Source organism: Denticeps clupeoides, chromosome 16 (assembly GCF_900700375.1).
Source record: "Denticeps clupeoides chromosome 16, fDenClu1.1, whole genome shotgun sequence".
Taxonomy (NCBI): domain Eukaryota; kingdom Metazoa; phylum Chordata; class Actinopteri; order Clupeiformes; family Denticipitidae; genus Denticeps; species Denticeps clupeoides.
The window spans coordinates 11,076,394-11,101,292 of record NC_041722.1 but is presented as its reverse complement, the minus strand read 5'-3'; the positions used below and the strand labels follow the sequence as shown (position 1 = coordinate 11,101,292).

Genomic DNA, 24,899 nt, shown 5'->3' with positions numbered 1-24,899 from the left:
TCAATTCACTTGGTATAAGAAGAAAGAAGAAGAAAGTGAAGTGATTGTCACAGCAGTGAAGTGATACACAGAAGCACAGCACATGGTGCACACAGTGAAATTTGTCCTCTGCATTTAACCCATCACCCTGAGTGAGCAGTGGGCAGCCACGACAGGCAGCCATGCTCGCGGAGCAGTGTGTGGGGACGGTGCTTTGCTCAGTGGCACCTCAGTGGCACCTTGGCACTGGGATTCGAACCGGCAACCTTCTGATTACGGGGCCGCTTCCTTAAGCGCTAGGCCACCACTGCCCCCACTGCGCATGTATAGCGCATGTCAGAGCCATGTCTGCATGCCAAGAATAACAACGTTCTACATTGTAGATCTAGACTGGAAAATCAGACTTCCAGGCTTGTGAGTTGAGGAACACTGGACTTGACTTTAATTTCTTGACTTGTGAGTGTGTGACATTTCACCCCACAATATTTGCAGTTTTGAAAATGCTCTGATCAAGGTATCTAGCGCAGCACATCCATGTCACTTACAACACTTCAAGCTGATGCTCTTCCAACTGATGCCACCCCATGAAAAGTGGCATTGTAACTAGAAAACCAATGTTATCCACTTCAACCAATTTTAATGTTATGGCTAATTGTCACGGCTGTTGTTCCACTACCAGACCGGGCGCACAACCCCACTGAGAACCCCTGACCCGGAAGAAGATCTAACCCAGGTCAACAGAGAGTATAAAAGAGCCCCAAACATGATAAGAATCCGCAAACTCATTGTTGATTAATTTCGCGTTATTGTAAGCCGTTTTTCCTGATTGACCATGACCTGATACCGACTGCCTGTTTCCCGACATCTCTCTTTGGATTGTCCTTCCTGTTCTCGTTCTGCTCCTGATGACATTGACCCCTGGCCCGTCCCACTACTCTCCGATTGTCCAAGTCTCTTATGCTTCACCTGCTCCCGGTATTGATTCTTTCCTCCCAACGGCTCTACAGCCAGCGAGCTTCCATTACATGAGCTCTACGGTTATCCCTCTTCCTCACATTCCGGCTTCCATCCCTCCCTCCGTGGACTGAACTGGGAAGTCCTAGCATGCCACCAAGCGCAGTTGCTCCTGCTCTCCTTTACTGGCCCAAGTGTCACTGCAGTCCAGGTAAGCGCACCATAAGTCCAAGTCCTAGTACTTCTTTCCCAATGTCCCACACCACTGCTAGTGTCCTGCCAATCCAGCCTTGTTACTCCAATCAAGTCTCTAAATTAATTTTATAGCATCCTGGAGTTTATTGGCCATTAAACTGGCTTTGTCCCACCGCTAATTCGTTTATGAAATCTTATATTTCCTTCTCACTCTGGCTTGACATTAATGGTTCGGATGAGATAGAGGCCAGTCACACTGCTTTCCTGCGCTGACCGAAAATGGAAAAAGCTTTCTATCACTTACTGAAATGATGTATGTCCCAATCAAACAGAGGCTGAGCAAAGAGGCTGTGGCCATAGCTGGAGCAAGTAGAGTAGGCAAGAGTATTCTACTGACCTTCATCACTACAACACATCTCAATTTTCTTGGTCCAATTAGAAACATTATTATGTCCAGATTAGCATACAAACAAATGTGGAATGCAGATCTGAAATTTGATAAAGGACACATTTCTGCTGTATATTTAAGAATACTGTGGGTGAAAATACAATGGGTGAATAGAGTTTTCACAGTGCACCAGGGAGCGAAGGTCAGGTTCTTATTCAGTGCAATTATACATTTATATTATAATGAGTGCCATTGTAATTGCCATTCAACAGGACTGTTGGAGGTTGACTGATTGAACCAATGCATTCTGTAAGTTGAGCTGACATTAACAGCCTCCTGCTGGGTTTATTTTAATACCGCTTTGAAGGTGTATGTGTGTGTGGCATGAATCTTAACAGGCTACTGTTAAGTGAGGATGCATGTTATTAATCAAGCTAATCCTACTGACGAGCACTTCAGGTTGTCCGTATCGTGTGGAGGCTAATTACAAAGTGGGGTTCATGCCACACTTAGCTGTTTTAGAACGTCTTGCACTGGTGAACCTTTGATCTATTCAAAATTCCCATTTGGTACATTGAACTCTATTGTGTTTTGATTAAATTACGATTTTTTTTTTATCAGTACACCAATTCAATTAGGAAAAAGTTAGTTAATGTTAAGTATTTCATTAATTATTGGTGGTGGTTTTTCTCTAAATTTTCAAGAATGTAAGACACACAATGTGTTCTTCTAAACAAGGTGTGTGTGCTGGGAGGTGTTTTAACTCAATTTTTGTGGAGAAGCTAGAGTGATTCGAATAAAAGACAGCTGCACAAAGGCCAGTGTGAACGGCGTTTTCATTGAAATAAATCTTGGTGTGGTTAAAATGTCCACGGAGGCATCACATCTCCAAGACGCTGTCAAGAGTCTTCTGTGGATATTTCAGGTGTATGTCATGTCACCATGACAATTCACAGGAAATTTCGTGGGAATGTGCTGCGTGAGGGTCTTGGTTGTTGCCATGGAAACAGATACATATAACATTGGAACATGAGGTTTGAATAATTCACCTGTGTTCCTCATCTGAAAGGGAGTCCAATTGATTTAAGCCACTTCACATGCGACAGAATGCACAATCAAATCAGCTTCACCTCTATGTATTCCAAAATTCAAAGAGCATGATCAGCACACAATGCCTTAATTTATGCAGACAGTGGACAATTTGCACATTATTATTTCTTACTTTTCAAAGGTAATCCAAGATAGCCTTCTGGGAAAAAGTGGTATTAAATTGTGTCTTAAAGTATAGAGGGCAGGAAGGGAGCATGTTCCATCTTTCTCTCTGTTATGGTATAATGCATTCTGGAAAAAGAACCAGTGAATCCAGACGGCAAAACACACATTTTATTTATTTTTCTAAACTTAATTTTGTACAGTAATAATGTAAAAAGTGTGGTTATTTAATGCCCACTTCATTGTTCAGTGATCATTGTTGTTAGTCAAGCTTGTAATTAAATGCGGCCAAACCACTAATGCCACCATACATATGCTTAATGTAATTATGATCACTTGAATGAAAGGAAAATCCTATCAGGATTGGAATATTACAGGTTTGAATCATCATGTTTCTACAGGGATGATAATAAAATCAGCTCAAGTCACCCTTTTTCTCGCACATAGTTATCACTGATCCAAGAGTAAGTAACTAGAGTAAGAGTAATGCCTATAAACACTTCTGGGCCAGGGGACAATTTAATAGTTGCCATGACAACCAAACCCAATGAGCAAGCACGCATCAAAAATCATATCATGTCCACTGTGGTGCCAAGAAGGCTTGGCAGGTCTGCAAATGCTAAAAAAGGAATCTTCTCCACAAATATTAAGGGCCAAAACGTTTGGATGACATTAAAATACACCTCCTTTGGCCACGCATTAAACACAACTCTGCTGCCCTTTAGTGGTAAAGTATGCACAGCACAACTGCACCTACGCTTCAGCTGATTTGGTGAAAATTTGCAAGACCCTTTGCTGCCACCACCTAGTGGTTGAAAATGAGAAACGCATAATTCCTCCAAACGGCCAAGCGGCTACTTTTTTGCTGCATCTGAATTAGATCATTAGCCAATTATCAAAGTCATCCTGAGTACAAATCTGCATGTTGTTAAAAAAAAAGGCGCAAAAAAAAATTCACTACATTTTGGCAGACGATGGTTCTTCGGCACTGCAGCAGTGCTGTTAAAATTGGCCACGGTGCCAGTGAGTTTTGGCTCTCGTCCTGATGGGGCTTAATGAGGTCAACTCCTGGAAATGCAGGAATAGGTTATCGCCACCCAAAGCACAATCCAGCAGTACAACTTTTGTGCAGTACAACTTTTGTGAAACAAAGGAGTGGACAAAATTCATGAAAAATTACCACATGTACTTTTATTGTAAAGATGATATATTACAAAATATTAATCATTGTGTTAGAGGGAGAAGAAAACGAGAACGACAGCTAGAAAACATCTACACAAGACTTTGGTAAGAATTATAAGATAAATTTTATAAAAAATAAATAAAGAAAGACATGAAATTAAATGAAAAGAAAAGGCCTGTTAAAACTGAATCGTATCTAAGAGTAATACTGTTGGGAAAAAAGTCAGAATTGGTTTATTTTAAAAACAACATGGTTGCTCTGTGGAGTATAAAATGCTGGAATGGCTCTTACCTGTGCTTTTTGTTTAGGAATATAACATACACTACCTCTCACTCGACTGCTATAGGTCTATGCTCTGCATTTAAGAGTACAATTATACCACAACAGTAAAGATTACAGTCTATTTGGGAAATATCAATAACAGAAATATCAATGAAATAAAGATGTTAAAAACAAGAAACATTTGCTCAATACTGACTGACCATGACAGCTGAGGGACCCTCCCTGAACCGTGTAAAGATGTCTGATGGAGTGAAACTTGGAAGTGGCATGTTTATTGTGGGGCAAATCTGTGACAAATGATGACCAATGATGAATGATTGTGACACTGAACAGAACATAAATGTACTAAAAAAAAAAAACATTTTTTAAATATATGCATTATTTCAGATATTATGAATCTGAACATTTAGTTGTTAATTATGATACATTACCAAGCTGGGAATTTAGGAACATCTTCTGACTGTCAAATGACAAATTGCCTTCAACATTTCAGTCCTTATGTCCTAAAAACCTTTTGTCTTATGGGCAGGTGAAGTTACTACCACTACACTGATCTCATTACATCAAATCAAAAACATACCAGCCCTAAAAAGAGTGCATTGTATCAGGAAGTGACAGTAGGCCCCTCCAAATATCTCCTTTCAGCCTGGCCTGCCCCAGTAACTCTCCAGTCCTGGCTGACGGCCTTAGCAGGGATGCACGTTGCAGGCCCGGATCTCCTTCCTCTCCTTACAGCTGCTGAGCTGGGAGCTCTTGAACCTCTTCTTGGCCGTAATTAGTCGTTCTTGTATCCCCCCACCACAAAGCTTGGTGCATTCTGTCCAAGTTGACCACGGCTTCATCTTGCACCCTGCACACAGATCCGGGTCGCAGGGGTTCACCAAAGGATGAATTGGCATGATTATTGGCACACTGAAATATACCTTAACAAAGGACGGGGTAACTGAACAAAGTAACTGAAATGATAGTGGACTGACCTGCATGCTCCTCCACTGTAACCTCCCGGCCCTGCTTGTTCCTCCTCTTCTCCCGGGCCTCCTTGCGGCGCCTCCTCTCATCGCTGTTGGCCGAGCCGCTTTTGCTGTTGTTGCACTTGCGGAGCTTGCACTTCTTACGCTGTACTGTCTCGGGGCAGGGGTTACCGCCGAACTGCGGCTCCATCTTCACCATGCGTGTGCGGAGCATGTGACCCTTCCCACAAGATTTATTACATTCGGACCATTCTGTCCACTCAGATACGACACAATCCATTGCTGAAGAAAAAAAACAATATCTATTTACAAGGAAGCACACTGAAAAGCAATACTTGGTCTGGATAAATCTAATAAACAAGAGCTTATTCTAATTATATTAATTAAATAATAAATTAATTATAATTTCTTTTTTAAATATAAGTATAATATATAATTAACTTAGATAATTATTAGATAAGATACAATTAGCTTGGGTTGGATAATTGCTTTAGTTCTGTTTTTCTCTCTACAATGATCATTAATATCTGATTCAAAGTGTTTTAAGAAGCAGTCATTCCATTACAGAGTAAAATATTCAGTAATCCAAAATAGAATGGGCCCTAAATTCATTTTGGGTTAAAATGTCTGGGAAGGGAAATGTTGAGGGCTGAAAAACATCCATCAGTATCACTGACAGCTGACATTGTTTCCCATGACATCTAAATAGATTTTGCATTTGGTGAGTCAGCAGCATCATTTGTTCGGAGGCTGAATGTGAACCGTGCAGGACAGGCTACTGAGGCCTCCCATTTCATTCGGATCTGCCAAATAAAATGAATGGTCTTTTCCAAACTAGCTTGGCGAGGTTAAATCGTCCACATTTTTAACAAATTAGACTTAATTTGGAGGAAAACAGCAGATTCTGTTTTCTGCAATGATGCTTCCGCCTATCCGGGCACCTGATTGGAATTTTATTCCCGAGTGGAGAGTGTTCCCACAATTACAAACATGGCTCTGCAATATTTCAACCTATCTGCCATTTTCCACTGATTGTGTTATTGTACAGTGTCTATATTTATGTACTGTAGATGTGTGTGTTAATAATTGTGTGTGTGTGTGTGTTACTCACGGCACTCTGGCAGCATGCACTTCTCCACCTGCTCCAGGTCTTCAGCACACTCTCCCAGCTCAAGTGGGGACTTGAACTGGCGACTGCGGGTTCGTGCGCCCTTTCCACACGTCACACTGCAGTCACTCCAGTCCGACCACGGGGTCAGCAGACAAGGAATGGTGTCTATACACACCAAAACCCGACAATAAGCCCACAGAACCCAGTACCATAGACGTATAGTTCTAGGCCAGTGTATGCTTTTTAACTCACGGCACTCCGGCATCATGCACTTCTCCACCTTCACCATCTCAGCCTCACAAGCAGAGCCGTCCGAGGGCACCGTTTTCACCATGCGTTCACGCCTCTTCATACCCTGCCCACAGGTGGCGCTGCAGGGGTCCCATTCACCCCATTCAGTCACCAGACAACTGTTGGGTGCTGGAGGTACAGCAGAGTGTAAATAGTGTATTTCAAAGTTCCAGAATTCTAAAATCCAGTTTTTTTTTTAATTAAATACATAATTGTGTTTCATTAAAAACTTCAGCAAATTTCATGTGCACTCACAGCACTCTTCGTTGACTGTGCAGGTCTCCGTCTCCTCGGTGGGCAGGGTGCAGATGGAGCCATCCTCAGGAAACTGCTTCACGTACCTCTCCCTGGAGCGCATGCCCACCCCACATGACGCGCTGCAGGGCGACCACGTGATCCACTCTGACATCATGCACGTGGAGGCGTCTGCGGGAGGGTCGACACACCACAGAGGGATCACATTTCACCATGGCTTCCAGACTAGAGTGCTCTTGCTCTGTCTGCTCGGTGACTCAGATGTTCCAGAGGAAGCTTTCCCACCCAGGCAATTCATTACGCTTCTCATCTGAGCAGCCAAGCCTTGGCAAAGGTTCCACTTACTATAGCTTTCTTTGAAACCATGCCCATAGGGTTGATGCAAGCACTGAATTCAAGGAAAACCCTGCCACACAAAGTTATTTGTGATCAGCAAGTTTTTTTAGCAATACAGAGAGCAAACAACTCCATCTAGTGGTGCTTGGTTATATGGTATTTTTGGTATTTTGAGTGAAAGTGCTAGAGATAGAGAGAGACCCAGAGATGCTTTATTTATCCCGAAGGCCATTTAGGTGTCCTGTGGCTATACAGACAACATACATATACATGATCTGAAAATCGCAACCAATGCAATAATTATTGCAACCCCACACTCTGCCAGGGTTGCTGCAGGAAGACACGTTCACAGACATGCTGTGTTCACTGGAGACCGTCAGTGGAACTATGCCCATGCCCAGACAGAAGAAAGGCAGATGCAGCAGAACGGGACCGCAGTGGCAATGCAGCCGAATGGGCAGAGCGTGGACAGAGAACGGCACTCCAGCAGAGTAAAAAAAGTTCAAGCAGTTAAACAAAGTTCTGTCCTCTTTGCTGTCCTTCGCGGCAGCCCGAGCCCCACCGACCAGGTGCCATGACAGTTAATCACGTTGCGTTAATGACCCTGTGTGATAGACAACCTTGCTCACCAATCAGATGTGTCACAAGATAAAGCCACGCAAGCAAGGACACTCAACTCATGGTACGCTACTTACAGTGCAGTAAATCGCAACTAGATATTTTCTTAAGATCGTTCAGTCTTATCATCAACAGGCAAACATACTACAAAAATATAGAGGAAGGTATCCAATGTGTGGCATTTACAGTTAAGTTATTGTGCCAGTCTATTGCCAAATAAAATACTCATCACTAAACTATACATAGACAAGGATAAAAAATCAGTCCAGTGTATGTATAAAGGCACCCAGACAAAGGCATGATACTGAGGGCAGTGTGCAGTAAGGACTTAAACACAAGTCAATACACACTTAAGTCATTTTAATATTTCTTTTAGAAATATTTTAAAGAACGGCACTTTTTTTTGTTTTTTTTAATCCAAATGTGAACCCACAACCTAGATTTCAAACAAGACCTTTTGATGAACGCTTTCTGCCACCAAATTAACACAAAAACAACACATTAATCAATGATGTATGAAGTTGGTGAAATGTCCCTCGCACCTCTCTGATTCTCACCCTTACATACATGCTTGCCACCTTTTGCTTTCCTATCACAGCAGCACATCACTCCCCACTTATCCTGCAATAGAAGTTCAAACAGATCTTGAGGGGATCCCCTGTGCACAGCCTTCCCAGTGACGGGGTTTTTTGTTGGACTGTGGCCCTCCAGAATATTAAAACCATCCCCTTGGTGGAACTGCCCGTGTGCTTCAGCTTGGTTTTTTGAAAGGTGAAATTCAGGGTTTGGTATAGAGCAGCTCCAAAATATCTTGGCATTTAGAGTGTTCATGAACATTCTGATTCTGCCCCATCTGACAAAATGCTGCCTTGCTGCCGTCACCTCCAAGCCTGGCAGCAGATGATGATGGCTGTGGTGTTGGTCCAAGGCTTACATATTTACACAAGGCTAAGACATTTTCCCAAATGATTTTGGTATTTTAAACACATTCTGTTGCAACAAGTTTCCGGTGGGTCTTGCCATGCCAGCGCATTAACATATTCGAGGTGAGCTGAAGTTAATTTTCTCCCTAAAGGATGCCATTCACCCCTCACTTGAATGCCCCTTATTTTAGTGCCCCTGGGAAGTATTTGGCGCTCATTCGGCATTTTTCACACTTGTTATCTCTAATCAACCAATAGACTTTTACAAGTTTTATACAAGTTAGAGATAAAAAGCCTATCTGATGTCAGAGAAAATCAATTGATCATAGTAGGTGATGTGAGAGAAGACACTCATAAAGGTTATTTTAGATTATCAACACATTACAATCAGCTTAATGCTTCAGTCATGAACATGTTATGACAAAAATGATGCCTATTTCTATGATCACATGACATAAACTTTCACAATGTTCATAAAACTTGCTTTTCAGTTTTTTTGTGGTTATGCATGTGCTTTTAAGCGTAATGCATACAAATTCAGTTTTGCCCTCTTGTGTACAGACTCTCTCCTCATACACACCAACACCATCATTACCAATGTGAAGGATTCACTTAGTTATGCTCAATAAAGCAGCACTAATCTAATCATTAATAAAAATCCCTCATAAATGCAATGTCTCATAGGTCCCTGCACCAGCCCAACCATAAGATGATTGATCAATAATGGATGTTAACGGACCATTAAACTCCAGGAAAAGCCCACGGTGCTGCTGACATGGGATGCTGGATCTATTTATAAAAGTCTTTAAAGCAGTGTGACTAACAGCAGACTTCATGAACGGCGCCAACGGTGCGCCACGGTGAAACATTATTACAGTCAATGTCATGATCCTGCGAGAGACTGTCTAAGCATGTGCGAAGCATCTCGAATTACAAAAACAACACTAAATATGTCATATTAAAAGCAATTGAAAGGAGCAGTATGTCAACATCGTGGTGCCTGATGGTACTGCTGCAACCAGAACACCTGGTTCCTGCCCAAGTTTTGTTAATATCACTTCCCCTTATCACCTGCCCCAGTCCATAGACATACAGGACACACAAACTCTTTTTAGATTGGTTAGATGAACTATTAGTTTGTGTGGGTGTGTGTGTGGGGGGGGCAGGTTCTGTGGTTCAGTGGTTGCCTCCCACATGAATATTACTAGTCCATTTCTCAGGAGTTTGTAGTTAGAGGCACATTGAGGTTTATTAAAATCCTGTGATTGGGTGTACGACCTGAACTTTCGCCAGTGTTGGTGCTGTGTTGAAAATGAAGCTCGTTTAAACAAGTCACATGCTGGAAAAATGTGAGGCTATTAGGTTCACAAACCAATCTAAACAAGTGATAAAATGTTAAACAGGCATTTGAAAACACATTGAAAACACATCATACTCATATTTTATCGACCTGTGCACAAATGACCCCTTGGACACATTGATCTCCCCCGCTAATAAAAACTCCCATGAATCCACATTCGACCTTTCAATGTCTGTGAGCAGGAATCAATGCCGAAAGGTTGCAGCGAGGCATTGTTCAACGATTGCGGCCCTGATTCTTCATCAGCGCAGCTCTGACAGCTTAAACGTACTTTCTGTTTATTACAGAGCATGTAATGAGACAGTGCTGTCGAAGCATACATTGTTCATCCAGCGAGGTAATGACCTTTGAAGGATCACTGAATGATGCACTGCATTCATTTATATAAATGGGTTTATAATTTACATAAATGTAAAAAATATATATTTCATGACACTCACTGATTCTTAGTGTATCCTGGGTGCTGCTGGAGAGCAGGCATTCTGCACCACTTCACACGTCCTGCATTGATGTGGACACCAAAGACTAACCTTTATGTTAGATTTTGTTCCTGGCAATTGCCACACGCTAGTTTTAGTTCCTTTTGTGTTTTGCTTTGTCCCTTTTGACCCTTGTGCCATTACTTTTGTGTTTCCTTAGTAAATCCCATTTGGCCAGATGTCCCTTCTCTGCGCTTCCTTCCTCCGTCAGCCCGTGGACATGACACACACACCGGTTACTCACACCTTACACTGTGCAAGCATTTGGTGGCAGGGAGAAAACCAGAGAACCCTGAGGAAACCCAGGCCAACACTGGGAGGGCAATGCAAAGGGGGTGTGAGGTCACGCTAACCACCGTGTAGCCCTCTTATCAACCAATGTGTCCATATGGACTCTGATAGGGGCAGTGGTGGCCTAGCGGGTAAGGATGCGGCACACTGCTCACTAAGAGTGATGCGTTGAAAGCAGAGGACACATTTTGTTGTGACACCGTGCGCTGTGAATGGTGTTTGTATCACTTTTGCTTTAATCAAGAACATTCTAGCTGAAATAAGCTACATGTAAAAATGTATGCGGCGAGGGTGAGTGTTTGTGCGTGGATACGTGTTAAAGATGAATTGCTGGTTAACGCCTGTTAACGCCTCACCCTCGTCGCTGCAGCCAGGGCCCATGCAGGGCTGAAAGTCCTGTGTGTGTGGGCAGGGAACGCTGAGGTCCAGCTGAGCCTTTAACATTCGCTGCCTCATCCTCTTCCCCTTCTCACAGGTGGCGGAGCTGCATGCCGACCACGGAGACCAGTTGGAGTAGATGCATGTCTCTGGAGTATCGTCTACAAGAGAGGAAAAAAAAAAAGAGTGACAAGAGAGCGCCTGGATCACTCTTTATGAATTATAAATTGTGAACTATTTATGCCTTATGATTAATGCATGTAAAAAAAATTCGCACTAAGGTCATTTGCATATTCTGCTGCAATTATTATTCAAATATTTAAAAACAGAGCACAGGCACAGACCTTCTTCTTTCTCCTCTGGAGCGATGTCCGCAACAATGTCGTCTACATTGTCAGGGACAATGTTGCACTGTTCACCCTGCAGACAAGGACAGCATGCTGGTTTAAGCGGCAGGAAGCTTGTATTTCACATTCACCACATAAGTCAAGCCCCTGACCCCTCGCTTTGCCGCTGAATGCCTATCAGTCCGTCATGAGCGCGCGGTGACCCTGCCTGAATTGCGGTGCACGGGGTCAGAATTAATGTGTTTCGAGCGATGCAGTGAATTAGATGGCGAACGCGCGCCATTCGCGTGAAACCCATAGGCGAGCGCCGATAGAGAGGCGGCGACAAGGCAATAAACATCTGTGCTGTAGCGCAGTCTGCCTGGCTGCTGTGCAAATGCTACAAGCTGACATTTATAACTCCCAGGCACACACTCCCAGAGAGGATGCCGTCAGGAAGGCGATCGAAACAGGTACGTCTCCTGCCAGCCCTGCATAACACTGCTCACAGCTACAAATCTGTTTTCATATTTCAGTGTAATTTAGATTGCAGATTTTAAATAGCGTATGTCCATCTTGTGCCCAGTGTTTGCAATATTTGACGCTAAAACTAATATTAATTGTAAAATTAGCTTGAAGCTTAGTGAAGCAAAAACTGACCTGAGTTGAAACTGAAAACTTTTCAAATTAAGTCATGGCATTTTTTTTGGTGCACGTATTAAATTAAATGCATCCTGTTCTTGCTATTCGGCATGTTTTTGTAAACGCAAAACATGATTGCACAGACCTTGCGAGCAATCCTTTCCACAACCACTCTAGCCACAGGCGTGATGGCACCTCCCTCTGGGTCATAGAAGGGGCTTTGTGGGTGGTCCAGGCTGGTGAGAGGCCGGATCTTCTCCTGGGGAATCGTGGCTTTGTTGGGAGACTGGAGACCAAGAACACAGGCAAGCTGTTCCTCTGGAATCACAGATCAACCGTTCCAGCGTAATAACGAGTAAATGATAACGGATAAAAAAAAGGCCTAACATGGCCAAACTGCAATATGCAGGCCGAGTCACTAATGAGCTCAACAGAGCAAATAAAGGAATAGCTGGTGCAAAAAACAGAATCTTTGGCCTACATTTTTTGTCAAATGCCAAATGTTCACATTCATGCAAGTTTTGGCCCCAAAAAACAACTCAATTGGCCAAAACTGGGAAAGAATTTTAGATTTCATACAAGGTGCATTTTATTATTAATTTCTGAAGTAAACATTCTAATTGATTTACTGATTAGTAAATATTACTTACCTCATTGAACATAGTTGATAACTATTACATCCTGCTCTACCATTCAAAAGTTTAGGGTTCATTTGAAACAGTTCCGATGTTTGATAGCAAACAAATGTTTTCTCCATTAAAATGACTTTTCCATGACTCTGGTAGCTGGAAATGGCTGTTAATGAACAGAATATCTGCATAAATGTGGAGAGGACCATTATCAGCAACAATTAGTCTGGAATGCTGTGTTCACTAATGCATGTTTGTCACTTTAAAAGCTTTGTTGATTATTAGAAAACACTTTTCAATTATTTTATTTTAGCTGAAATCAGCTGCACTGAAGAAATAAAACTAGCTTTCTTAAGCAAATGTGGGTTCGACTGCATCATTATTTCTTATTTCAGTGACTATTGTCAATAACTATTTGTTATTCATTTGTTATAATTTGTTCATGGAGGAAGAAACTTCACATCTACACATAAGTAGCAAAAGTATCTCATTTGCATTAACCCAAAAACATGTTGGTTGATTGGGGTACTTTTAAAAATAATTTTTGTTTTTCACCTGCAACTGGGTGACCAAGTCTCAAGTTTAATGGAACGTCTGTTTTAACACCGTAGATGCATTAAAAATGTACAGTTCTCTGTACCATTTAGTAATGATTCCAAATGCTTTTGGATATATATTTAACTTCTGACCCAAAAGAGATTTTTCAGCTTGTGCAAATTACATTTCCTAAATTTACAAAGAAAAAGCTGAGCTGGTGAGGTCTTTGCAGGGTTATGGGGAAAGGCGTCCTATTACTCAACAGTGAAGGGGTCATGGGAGAAGGTTAATACAACAAACACAGCCAGAGGGGGCTGTGAAAATTACCCCACCATCCACACCCCACTGAGTGTGACCTAACATCACATGCCATAAATGATGGGCTGTGTGCGGAGCGACACATTATTGCCCTGCAGGTATAAAAGGCAGCTTAGAGCGGAATGACACAGAGATTTGATCAAAGCTCCCCCCTGGGCTGGACTTTATTTGCATTCATCTTCACTTTCATTCATTTGATTTGGGAATAGTGAGATTATGGGGCCATTGTAATATGGAGGCGTAACGATCTGCTCTGCAGGGGAGGGATTCTTTCATTAGGCGGCTCACCAGTAGATGGCAGAGTTACACAGGGAGACTGAACAGACAAATTTTTGTCCTATTGAATGCCAGAGATCCAGAGCTGAGGTCTTAAGGATCTGCCGAAATCTCTCTTCTTTTTTTTTTTTCGCCCTGTATTTTTACACAAAATGTTACTCAGGCCAGAGGCTCCAGTGAGGTGCGGACGAGCTGCCAGAAACCACATGCACAAAAATAATAATAATAAAAAAAAATCAATAAAACACAGTTCACAGGGTTTACACATTCAGCCAAAGGTTCCTAAAACCTCAGCAAGTCAAAAGGGCTGTATTTTAATGGCACTAAATAAGACTTGGCACATGAAGCGTGGTAGCCATGAAAATGCTGGCTGAGTAGTTAGTTCCTCCTCATGCTAAACTATAGCTGACTAGTTGACTTTTTCACTTGCATGTGCATATAAGGCATATTTTTATAACTGGTGAGCCTGTCATGTGGTCAGGTCTTATTTAACACTGTACTTGTAGCTGCGTCTCTACTGCGCATCTTTCGGCGGCAGGTTTGGAAAGTTTGGAAAATGCCAATGACCTCATAGCTGACCCCGCTGTCGGTCCCGGCGTCCCAGGGGATGAGGTCTTGGATGACTTTCTGGACCCACCCACACTCTTTAGTGCAGAGGTCCTCCGCGGACAGGCCAACGTTCCAGTCGGGGCTCGGACCCATCATGGTGAGGAAGGACATCAGATGCCGCGCCCGGTCCACTGAAAACTCCGCTGAGGGAGCCGCTCGGCTGAGAGACACAGGGGAAGGACAGGCTCGGTAAAAACGAGAGTGTGGCAGGGCAATTATGAAGCAATTCAAGTGAAGTAAAGAAAAACACACACAATCATCTAATCAATAGCTAATTTCTCCCTCTTCCTAATTACATTCTAATTGTACACTACCTCTGATCCGTTCTCAATGTTGTGACAAATTCATCCAACGTGACAACAATAAATGCATGTTATCGGGAATTACAGAGTAGACTGAGTAGAACGTCTCTGACCACAACAGGGCTGTTCGCTGTATTATACCATCATGACAGCAGAAGAGCTGCGACACCAGTGATCCTTATCAACGGCCTACAAATGGAGTCATTTATTGTGTATCTACATGGTATATGTACCTAATAAAACATTGAACACTGCACTGCAATGTAAGCCTTATAGCTAAACAACATTTTCATCCTGCAAGAAACCATAGACCAAATAACACGTATTGATGTTCCAATATAATGTCAGAAAAGCAAAATTAGAAGCAAGACGCTGACAATTCATGATGAAGTTTCTCCTCACTGGACATTGTAGGAAGACCGTTGGATTAGTCAATGACTGTCACAGTCTGACATTCCTTCTGTCACCCACCTTAAGGTCTTAAGATTTCTTTCTTATCGGGGTGTGTGGGAGGGCAGAGAGAAGTATTCTTGATTTACGGTGTCCTCCACGGATGAGCAATCACCCACATACAATGAAAGCTTGAGGAGCTTTTAATGTGTTAAATGGTGCACACACACACACACACACACACACACAAGCACACACACTCCCCATCTAAAGGATGTGTTGACTGCAGATCAGTAGCACACACTAAAACACGCAGCCAAAATTGCAAAAAGGATGCCACCGCATGTCCGCAACCCACTGATTTATAGCCACCCGCCATCGGGCGGCATCCTCGCTTTTCCCCTTGCAGAGGAAGCCAGGCACATGCCAGGGCCTGGGCAAAACCATGCAGCTAATTTCAGACTCCGCGCAGCCCTGACAACCTATGATTTTACTGTCCGCTCGTCAGGGCGATGCTAGTCGTGAAAGTTTTCCGACTGGCCGTCCTCCCCCCTCACGCAAAGTGTCTTAGGTCTGTACAGCGAACCAAGTCAAGTCACAGCAGGTGCCATGTGTGCAAAGAAAAGAGTCAACTGGGAGCAGGAGGAGGACGAGTGGGTGAGACGTTCAAGAGAAGCTGAGAGGATTGGACCTGATCACTCCCTGCACCCCCCTCCGGAAATCCAGATTGCATGCTTCCTTTAAATGTCCCGGTTTGTGACTTCATCACAGCGAGATCTATGAGTTTGTGTCCTCCATGTTCCCCTTCAATGGGTTCCTTTCTTGGTTACAACCATGCTTTGTGATGGATGGGTGGATAGATGTATGTGGGGGTGTATGGTTTATTAATCCTGAACTTGATTTTAGCACTTTTCAGTCAAATATATTGTGTTACTGTCAGAAGGATGCCGGTTCGACAAATGCAGTCAACATTTCCAAAACATGTTATGGTCTTCTTGACTCAAAAGACTTGTGATAAGGATTGTTACCACCAGCGTGGAAAAATGCAGAGGTACCTGCACCTCTCTAACAGAGATTCATTTTTCATGCCCTGTATTCAAAGTCAAGCACAATCCTGACTGTCAAGTATGTTTAATGCAATCCTATACAAATCCATTCAGCCCAAGCTAAGGAAATTGGACCTGACGCTAATGCAATGCATCCTTGAATCAAAACCCTCAACCTAAATATGACTCTCGATAGTCAGGAAGGAAAACATAGTATCTTCCTGGTGCACAGACGAGGCCCATGGACGCCAAAACCAGCCTGTAGGCTGGGGCCAATTTGCACTTTCTCAGTAGAAGCAACAATCTGTCTGAACTGACCTTGCTGAAGGAAGCCTGGCGAGTTTCACTCACTTTGTCATGCCGTTTCACATTCCAAACACTTACTTCATATCGCCAGGTCCCATGAGAAGCACCGGCGTACATGGGTTTGATAATGGAAGGCATATCCGAGAAGCTCCGGTTAGCAACTCAGACTCTGCGTTTTCATTTCCCCTATACACACACACACACACACACACACACACACACACACACACACTTTCACGCTTGTCCACCTTTCCTTGCCTTCTCCTCCCTCCTCCTGCTTGTATTCCACCTTGTTAACTGCGGTCCCCACACTACTTGATCGGGCGTGAATGAGGCCAAGTGTCTTTTGATGCAAGATAATTAATTAGCACATTTCAGTGTACGCACAAACGCGTGTTTAAAAGGGGAGAAGACTGTCGGGCTTAATTGACAGCCTGCCCGATTAAAGAGGTCGGTGTACACGGAAGCTGTGGGGCGGCCATTAACGTTGATCGCTGCATAACACATTACTGATAAAAAAAATATGTATGCAAACACATACAAAAGTTAAAGCGTGAATGTGCACTAACTTAGACAATGACGTGAGATGCTTTGTGTGTGTCAGTGTTTGTTAATTTATTATTATTGATCAATTAAAGGCAAAATGGTCATGGCAGCAGTGTTATCAGAAGAGCACATTTACATTTACATTTACGGCATTTGGCAGACGCCCTTATCCAGAGCGACTTACAACGTGCTTAAGTTACCATCGATGAAGAGATCAATTCCGGATGACCAGTATTTAAAAGCAGAGACAATATTACTGTGTATTGTAAAAAAAAGTATTTTCCAATTGAATGCAGTTCCTTTGAACTTCAATCTTGTAACTTAAATATTCAGCAGTGTCTGTCACGAGACAACTTTGATCTGTACTAAATAATAAGTGTCATTTATCAGTCCGGTTCAGGTTTTCACTGCATTGCAATCGCAAATTCAGATTCAACCAATCCTTGTGAAGCGTGCTGGTGTCCAATCACTGCAACTTTTCCCTTGTGAGTTTCACCAAGCAGACCGCAGAAGCTGTCACATTTGTGGCTTTGCCAATTATGTGACTTATGCACACATTCACTAGTACTTTAAAGGTGCTGCTGTAGCACCTTTCATTTTTCATTAGTTATGTCTTGTAGTGAGTTAAAATGTAATCTAAATGCTAATTGTATTTGTACAAATACTGTTGCAGACTGGACACGAATCACGAGCTCCATAAACTGAACAGCACATGCAGATGAGGCACACATGTCCTGCATTTACCAACAAAATGACTGTGCTGTTTTTATTTGACTTTTTAATCACAGGATCAAACCCCAATTACTACCATTGTCACTTAACACTGACTGGCTCCATTGAGACTGTCCCTGAAACTACTTATTTGAAGGCGCTCTAGATAACAGTGAAGTGAAAGTGAAGTTATTGTCATTGTTAAACACTGCAGCACAGCACACGGTGACACAAAGAAATGTGTCCTCTGCTTTTAACCATCACCCTTAGTGAGCAGTGGGCAGCCATGACAGGCGCCCGGGGAGCAGTGTGTGGGGACGGTGCTTTGCTCAGTGGCACCTCAGTGGAAACCCTTAGTCTGATAAATGCAAGAAATGTGTATGTAAAATGCTAATTAAAGGTGTGTTGTTGATTATGTTCTATTTTGTGATTCATTGGCAGGTTTCCCTCTATGGAATCTAAATCACGTATTTAGTTAGAAAATTTCATGCATTACATTTATTATTCCTACTTCAATTTTCAGTTTAACATAACTCAATCCTTTATGTGGATCAGCACTGAAGAAACAGCAATTGACGTTTTGATCCCTCATTCTGATAAAAACAGGTGGAGGGGGGGCGTGTAAATGCTATCTTCGCTATCGTTTCAGCCATGTGAAAAACATTGCGTGCTAATTAGCCAGCGAGTGTGGATTTGATTGCCTCTGTGACTTCGCCGTTCCCTGTAGATTTGCTGGGAAAACACTTGCGTGAGTGTGTCTTTGAGGATGCTGTAAATTTTGTGTGCAGGCAGAACTTACTAATGTTTTTTTTTTTTTTTTTTCCCTGCTGGCATTTGCCAACACAGAAACCCTCATGAATATGCAACAGCCTGAGCAGATTAAATTCAGTGAGAGGACTTCGTTAGGGAGCTGCTGGGTGTTATAATGGCAGTTCGGGGACAGCCGAACGTATGGAGGGCTGGAGCAGAGTTCAACTGGGTCACAAGATGGCCACCAGTTCAAGGAGAACTTTTCCAAGTTGGCCCCTTTAATGCAGTATTGTATGTGTGTGTGTGTGTTGATAGAAAGTGTGTGTGTTTCCAGTCGTTAGCCACTTACACATTGAGGGGCTGCCAGGCAGGCCACTGAGCCTTCATCTTAATGACAGTCAGGACATCATCACCCTGAAACATAAATTAATATTGTTATTAATAATAATAGTAATAACAGAGCAAAGCTGAGAGAGGAAAAAACAAGTCAAACACTGAGTTTGCAAATCTTATCATAACATTACATATTTCACCCGTTTACAGTGCTTTACAGCTCCCGTATCGCACTGACCATCTCGTCCCTTCCCTTTTTTTCTTCTCTCGAAGGCACAAGGTGATGAATGGTGCCTGCCTTCGGCTCCCCCCTGATGGAGAGATGGCGTCGGTGCCTCATAAAATCTGTATAAATATTTCAGCGGTGGCTCGGAGCTGCCGGGGCCGATTGTGTCGTACAGTAAGGGAGAGCTTCCCAACGTGCTTCTCTCTCACAAGTACTCACAACTGAGCCAATATCCTTCAGTGTCACCGAGTTGAATGGATCGTCAAGCTTCTACGGCCTCTGGCTACATTTGTCTTCCCGGTGAAAATCTGTCTGTACACCTCTGTGTTATCGTATCACACAGCACAAAAAAATTACATCTCCGGGGTTCCATGCAAAAGATATTATTTGTTAATAACCTGTACAATTCCATATGCAGTATAATGCTCATGAAATAATTTGATACGGGTCTAAGCCATGAAAGATTAACCCAGCTGCACCATAGACAGCTCCTCTTTATTATTCAGCAATTATATTATATTAATGCAGTAACTTCATAGAAGAAAGACACAAAATGAGTGACAAGGAAGACGTGAATCTGGGTTAAGAGAGTGTCTGTCAAGGCAATACAAAACGACATCTCTGCACAAATCATTTAATCATAGAAATCTAGGCTCAGCAGCTTGTCGCATCTGCGGGCGCGACGCGTGGACAGAAAACGAGCGTGTCAGCAAGCGCAGTGGCTCGTTCGTTACTGCACAAGCTCATTTCGCATGCAGCTCATGACATCAACCTCCCTGTGTGCCATGAATCTTTGGCTCTGGTGTTGGGATAGCAGCACTTGGCTTGGGCGTAAACCCAGCTGAATGCAACTTGGGGCCCATATTGTTTTTCCAAAGGGAGGGAGGTGATGAATTGTTCACTATTAGCCCATTGGCCCTATAAGTTATATCATTAGAAACGTCCTGCTGGACAGTGCCAGAGGAGTTATAATCCACCGCCAATAATTCACTGCAGGCCCCAGTGTTATCATGTATGAGGCATGAGCCGCATGTGGCAACAGGCAGTAATATAAAAGTGAAGTGATTGTCACATGTGATACACAGCAGCACAGCACATGGTGCACACAGTGAAATTTGTCCTCTGCATTTAACCCTTCACCCTGAGTGAGAAGTGGGCAGCCATGACAGGCGCCCGGGAGCAGTGTGTGGGGACGGTGCTTTGCTCAGTGGCACCTCAGTGGCACCTTGGCGGATCGGGATTCGAACCGGCATCCTTCTGATTATGGGGCCGCTTCCTTAACCGCTAGGCCAGCACTGTTCTATATGGAAACAGCTAATATATTTCTGAATCGAAATAGCTAATTAGGGAACGAATCGAATATAAGAGGGAGAAAAGACTTGGCCACACTTATCACGCTGATGGCCTGCTGCTCCCGCATGCTCCATTATACACTGCGACTCGCAGTATGCTTGATCCCCGGGTTGCTGCCCAAACACGATTACATAATGGACAATAGTACATTACCCACAACCCCCCCGCAACCAACCCCTTGCACACTGTCTTCCATCTGATCGCCCATATTGTTTTAATCCATGTCGCAAATGAGGCTGAAGTAGCACTGTGTTGATTAGAACCTGTGAATGTGTGGGTTTTCGCACCATGCCATACACACACACACCCACCCACACACACACACGTTCACACAAAGGAACCTAAGAGATGAGGTTGTTGGCAGCAGATGCGTTGTTGATGGCTAAGTGCTCAAATACCTTTGACCCTGAACACAAGCACCGCGTTGGCCCTTTACGGTGAAGTGTTTGGTCGATCTGCATGGAAATTCACTTCTCTGGAGCAACTCTCTCTCCGCACTACAAGCCCCAGCAGCCAGGGTGTAAATGATGTCAAAAGACTGCATTTCAAAAAGCTCGGCAAATGTTACACCCCTGTGGTTTGTGTTCTAGTGAGACATAAGTCTACTGAATGACGATTAACAAATGCAGCGGTCACAGGGTCTTCCTCAGAAATAAATAAAAACAGTTGCCAATGGCAAAATAATGCAAATAATTGATAAATAATTCAAATATTTTTGGCCTTTTTGAACCATTTGGCTGCATGTCAGTGTTCAACATAAACAGCATTGCAATTAAATCTATTTCTTTCCCTATGAACTTTTGCTTATTTGGGTTCAGGGTGATTTATGTTGGGTCTGGACCTTCTGATGAGAGAAACGTCTCTGCAGAGCCTACATACAGACAAGACTTTATTGATCAAACAAATCAGTTTCTAATCAGCCAAAATAAATGCAGCCCAATGATGAATATTTTCAGTCTCTTGCTGTGACTGGCGTTGACTTCACCTCACGCATATCTCCTGACCTCCAGATGACTGACCATAAATGAAGCCTTGTCACGTGGGTAACTGAGATGACCTTCCCAAGAGTTTCACATCTGATGCGGGTTTTGGAGAAGAACACACTGTTTAAAATGTTTTTTTTTTATGTAATACATCTTGAGATGTGTTGGGGGAAAGGCACATGCTCCCCTCTCCATTTCCCTCCACCTCTCAGACTGACTCATTTAGATTTTGCCGACGAGCCAGCACCTTTTCATGCATGGGCAGCACTTCATTGATCGCTGTGAAAGCCTTGTCGCCAGCGGGGGCGCCGTCTGAAAACCTCACCACGTTCCGCAGCAGGGGTTTAGCGCTCGCCTCTGGGCTCTGGGCGAGGGTGAGAGGTCATCGCTGGAGAGCTGAAGCTCGCGGGCTGGTGCCCTTCCTGTGGCATTCTGAGACACCATCTGAAATGCCATCTGTCATGTGCGGAGGCAACACATGGCACAAACCAGCTGCAGGCCACCAACGAAAGCGAGGTGAATGGACGCACTTCCTTATGTAATAATCCTGGCTAATGCTACACGGTGCAGCGAAATATATCTTATTTGTTCCATAGAACAGACTGTTTGTGTTGCTGCATTTGAAATAATTGGCAAGAACGAGGAGAACGGTGTTTCCTTCACAAATGCCCCACAGCGGCTCATAATGGCTGTTTATGAAGACGGTGAGTAATGGCAGCCGTTCAGTGACCTCTCTTTACAGAGTCGTTTATAGCACAGCTAATGAAAGGACCAGCTCAATGCAAGGCAGTCCAGTTTCAGGTATGACGATGCTTCAGACCCTAGAGACATTCACTGTAGTGCATTATTCACACAAAGGAGAGGGTGTGCTGCTTCCAGGCAGATGGATAGGGTTGCATGGCTCCACTATAAGTTGCCTTTGGGAAGCCGTAGCTCACGTCGCAAAGTCTGCACGGATCCCCTTAACTTGATTCAGTGTTCGCATCCCGTTCCCCCAGTCACTTTAAAATCCATTTGCCTTAATTCAGCAGAGCGCAATACATCTTCTGGTTTCAGGTTCCACGTTTCTTGCCCCTCTTCATGCACCCAGGGCAGCTTTGAAACCAGCTGATTACATATTTAATATATTTCTCGGCAGAAATAAGAACCATCAAATTTGCTACAGAATTTTTCCTATTAGCCATCTTAATAAATTACTTTTTTTCTGTAACCAATGATACCTGCATGAAAACTGCAAAATCAGATCTGTTCCTGTTCATAAGGTGCAAACTCATGCAAACATCAGCTTGTCAAAATAGCTGAAACATTTATTCCTAAATATACCTACTGTGCACCTTTTTGATTATGCCTGAAGAAAATGCATGTGAAACAGTGTGACTGTGTCAGCATTGTATTTCCATCAGTTTGGATGTACAATGAAAGCAATAATATTTTCAAAATGCACAACTCTGTAAAAAATGCCAGCAAAAGCTCATGCACTATAAGACTTTTAATTAACACAGTAAAATTACTCCCTGTATTCCCAATAACAGTCCTCATTACTTTGGATAAAGTAAATAAGTGGCAAACGATATGTTAATTACCATACAACTGAGCTGGTGGTTTTCAGACATGCTGCGGCTCAGTAGATTCTAATCAGTACAAGTTGATGCTGTCTGTTCACTAAACTCTCCAATGGTCTTGGTCAACATATCAATGCTGATATATTGCATTATATTACATTACATTTCATAAAAATGAAAACATGAGAATGAAATTTTGATCATTGTGGAATCTGTTTTCATGACATCATGTTGCAATGGCACATGACAAGTTCATGCCTCAAGTAAAGACTATAATTGGTTAAAAATATTTAAGTTCTCAAATTTGTTTCTACGTGCCACCAAGAGCTCAGACTACATTTTTGCAGAGCTGGGGAAGAGGAGGAATGTACTGCATATAATTTCATTATGCAAATGCATGTTTGGAGAATGGCAGTTGATGATTTAGGGTGTCCCAGAACATCTAGATTGCTATTGTCACTTTAATTTGTAGGGAGAGGCAGGATCCTGCACATACGGCTTCTTAGAGGCACCACTGTTAATTCAATTCTTCTCAATTTGGCTAAATAGACAGATTGTGAAGGCCTATACATGGCATTCTGGATGGATGAATCAATAAACAAAGAATGAGTATTAACGACCATAACATTGAAGGCAAAAAATAGAATAAATAAGACGTTGCAGAGCAGAAATGGGCTAAAGTGTTATTTGCAGCATCGCCAGGCAACAAATTAAAACAATTTGTCAAGAAAATATGGCACAAGGCTAACATGGTTAAAATCGAACCCAAAGAGTGCAGCTGCACTTTCTCTATTTATTTTCACGTTATAATGAACGTCATCTTTTACCGTCCAAGTTCAATTCTGTTTTCTTCGGCCAGATGAGCCTACTCTGCTCTGTCCAGATTTTGTTTGCACTGGCCCAACGTGTTAATTAAATTGCTCAAGCTTGGAGCAGGTTAAATTATGGCATAAAAACACTCAAAGTGTGTTTGTGCGTGTGAGCAACATGTCTCAATTCACATGACTTTCCAGTACCTTCTATTATATATTCATCTACTCCAGTAATTGTATGTCCCAGACCCCAACAGATTCAGAAAACTGAATACAGTATAAGTTCTTCTAATTGGAATAGCTGAGAAGCATCTACTTCAGAGCATGCAGCTTTAACAGCCCGTTCATTTTAATCCTTAATGAAACGTTTGATTGAGGGGCTTACCGCAGGCTGCTCCTAATTGGTTGTCCTTTATAAAGGTAAAAAATAGCCTACATTTCACTGTCTGGCTTCCTTATTACCTGAATATAGGGTCTGGTGTTGCATTCGGGAGCTCCTTTGAGCTAATGCATCGCTGCCTTTCTGGATAATCCCACCTAAAGAGTCAACAGGCTTGCAGTCATTCCAGGTTTCGTAAACTAGAGGCAGTCTGGCTCAGGTACAGTTCTGGCATCATATTCATCATGAGAACAGTGAGAACCTCTTTGACACGATGCAAAGAAACCAGATCTGCTACCCAACATGTCCTGCATGACAGTGCAATTGACTTTTCTGGCAGGAATGTCGATGGTGAAATGCTGATCATTGCATGTTGTGATTTATGGGGCAGTGGTGGCCTAGCGGTTAAGGAAGTTCAGCAGGTTGCCAGTTCGAATCCCGATCCGCCAAGGTGCCACTGGGGTGGAGCAAAGCACCGTCCCCACACACTGCTCCCCGGGCACCTGTCATGGCTGCTCACTGCTCACCAAGGGTGATGGCAGAGGACACATTTCTTTGTAACAGTAGCCCAGCGGGTAACACACTCACACCAGAAGACAGGTTAACAAATTAACAGGTTTAAGCCCCACTTCCTTCCATTGTGTCCCTGAGGAAGGT

At 43.0% G+C, this 24,899-nt stretch overlaps 1 protein-coding gene and 1 long non-coding RNA gene across 2 annotated transcripts in view; one reads left to right on the top strand and one right to left on the bottom strand.

Moving 5' to 3' along the window:
- The window catches only part of LOC114765649 (uncharacterized), a 35,456-nt gene extending 26,942 nt beyond the window's left edge, over positions 1 to 8,514 (top strand). The window contains exon 4 of the long non-coding RNA XR_003742695.1: positions 6,845 to 8,514. This is a non-coding gene — a long non-coding RNA (uncharacterized LOC114765649). The remainder of the gene's footprint in view (positions 1 to 6,844) is intronic.
- The window catches only part of spon1a (spondin 1a), a 68,384-nt gene continuing 47,378 nt past the window's right edge, over positions 3,894 to 24,899 (bottom strand). Inside the window, exons 7-16 of the mRNA XM_028955907.1 lie at positions 18,944 to 19,008; positions 14,502 to 14,703; positions 12,320 to 12,460; positions 11,551 to 11,626; positions 11,185 to 11,367; positions 6,822 to 6,992; positions 6,528 to 6,695; positions 6,276 to 6,440; positions 5,171 to 5,446; positions 3,894 to 5,043 (exon numbers count right to left, since the gene is read on the bottom strand). Coding sequence (XP_028811740.1) covers positions 4,880 to 5,043; positions 5,171 to 5,446; positions 6,276 to 6,440; positions 6,528 to 6,695; positions 6,822 to 6,992; positions 11,185 to 11,367; positions 11,551 to 11,626; positions 12,320 to 12,460; positions 14,502 to 14,703; positions 18,944 to 19,008 — 1,611 coding nt within the window. The 3' untranslated portion in view covers positions 3,894 to 4,879. The remainder of the gene's footprint in view (positions 5,044 to 5,170; positions 5,447 to 6,275; positions 6,441 to 6,527; positions 6,696 to 6,821; positions 6,993 to 11,184; positions 11,368 to 11,550; positions 11,627 to 12,319; positions 12,461 to 14,501; positions 14,704 to 18,943; positions 19,009 to 24,899) is intronic.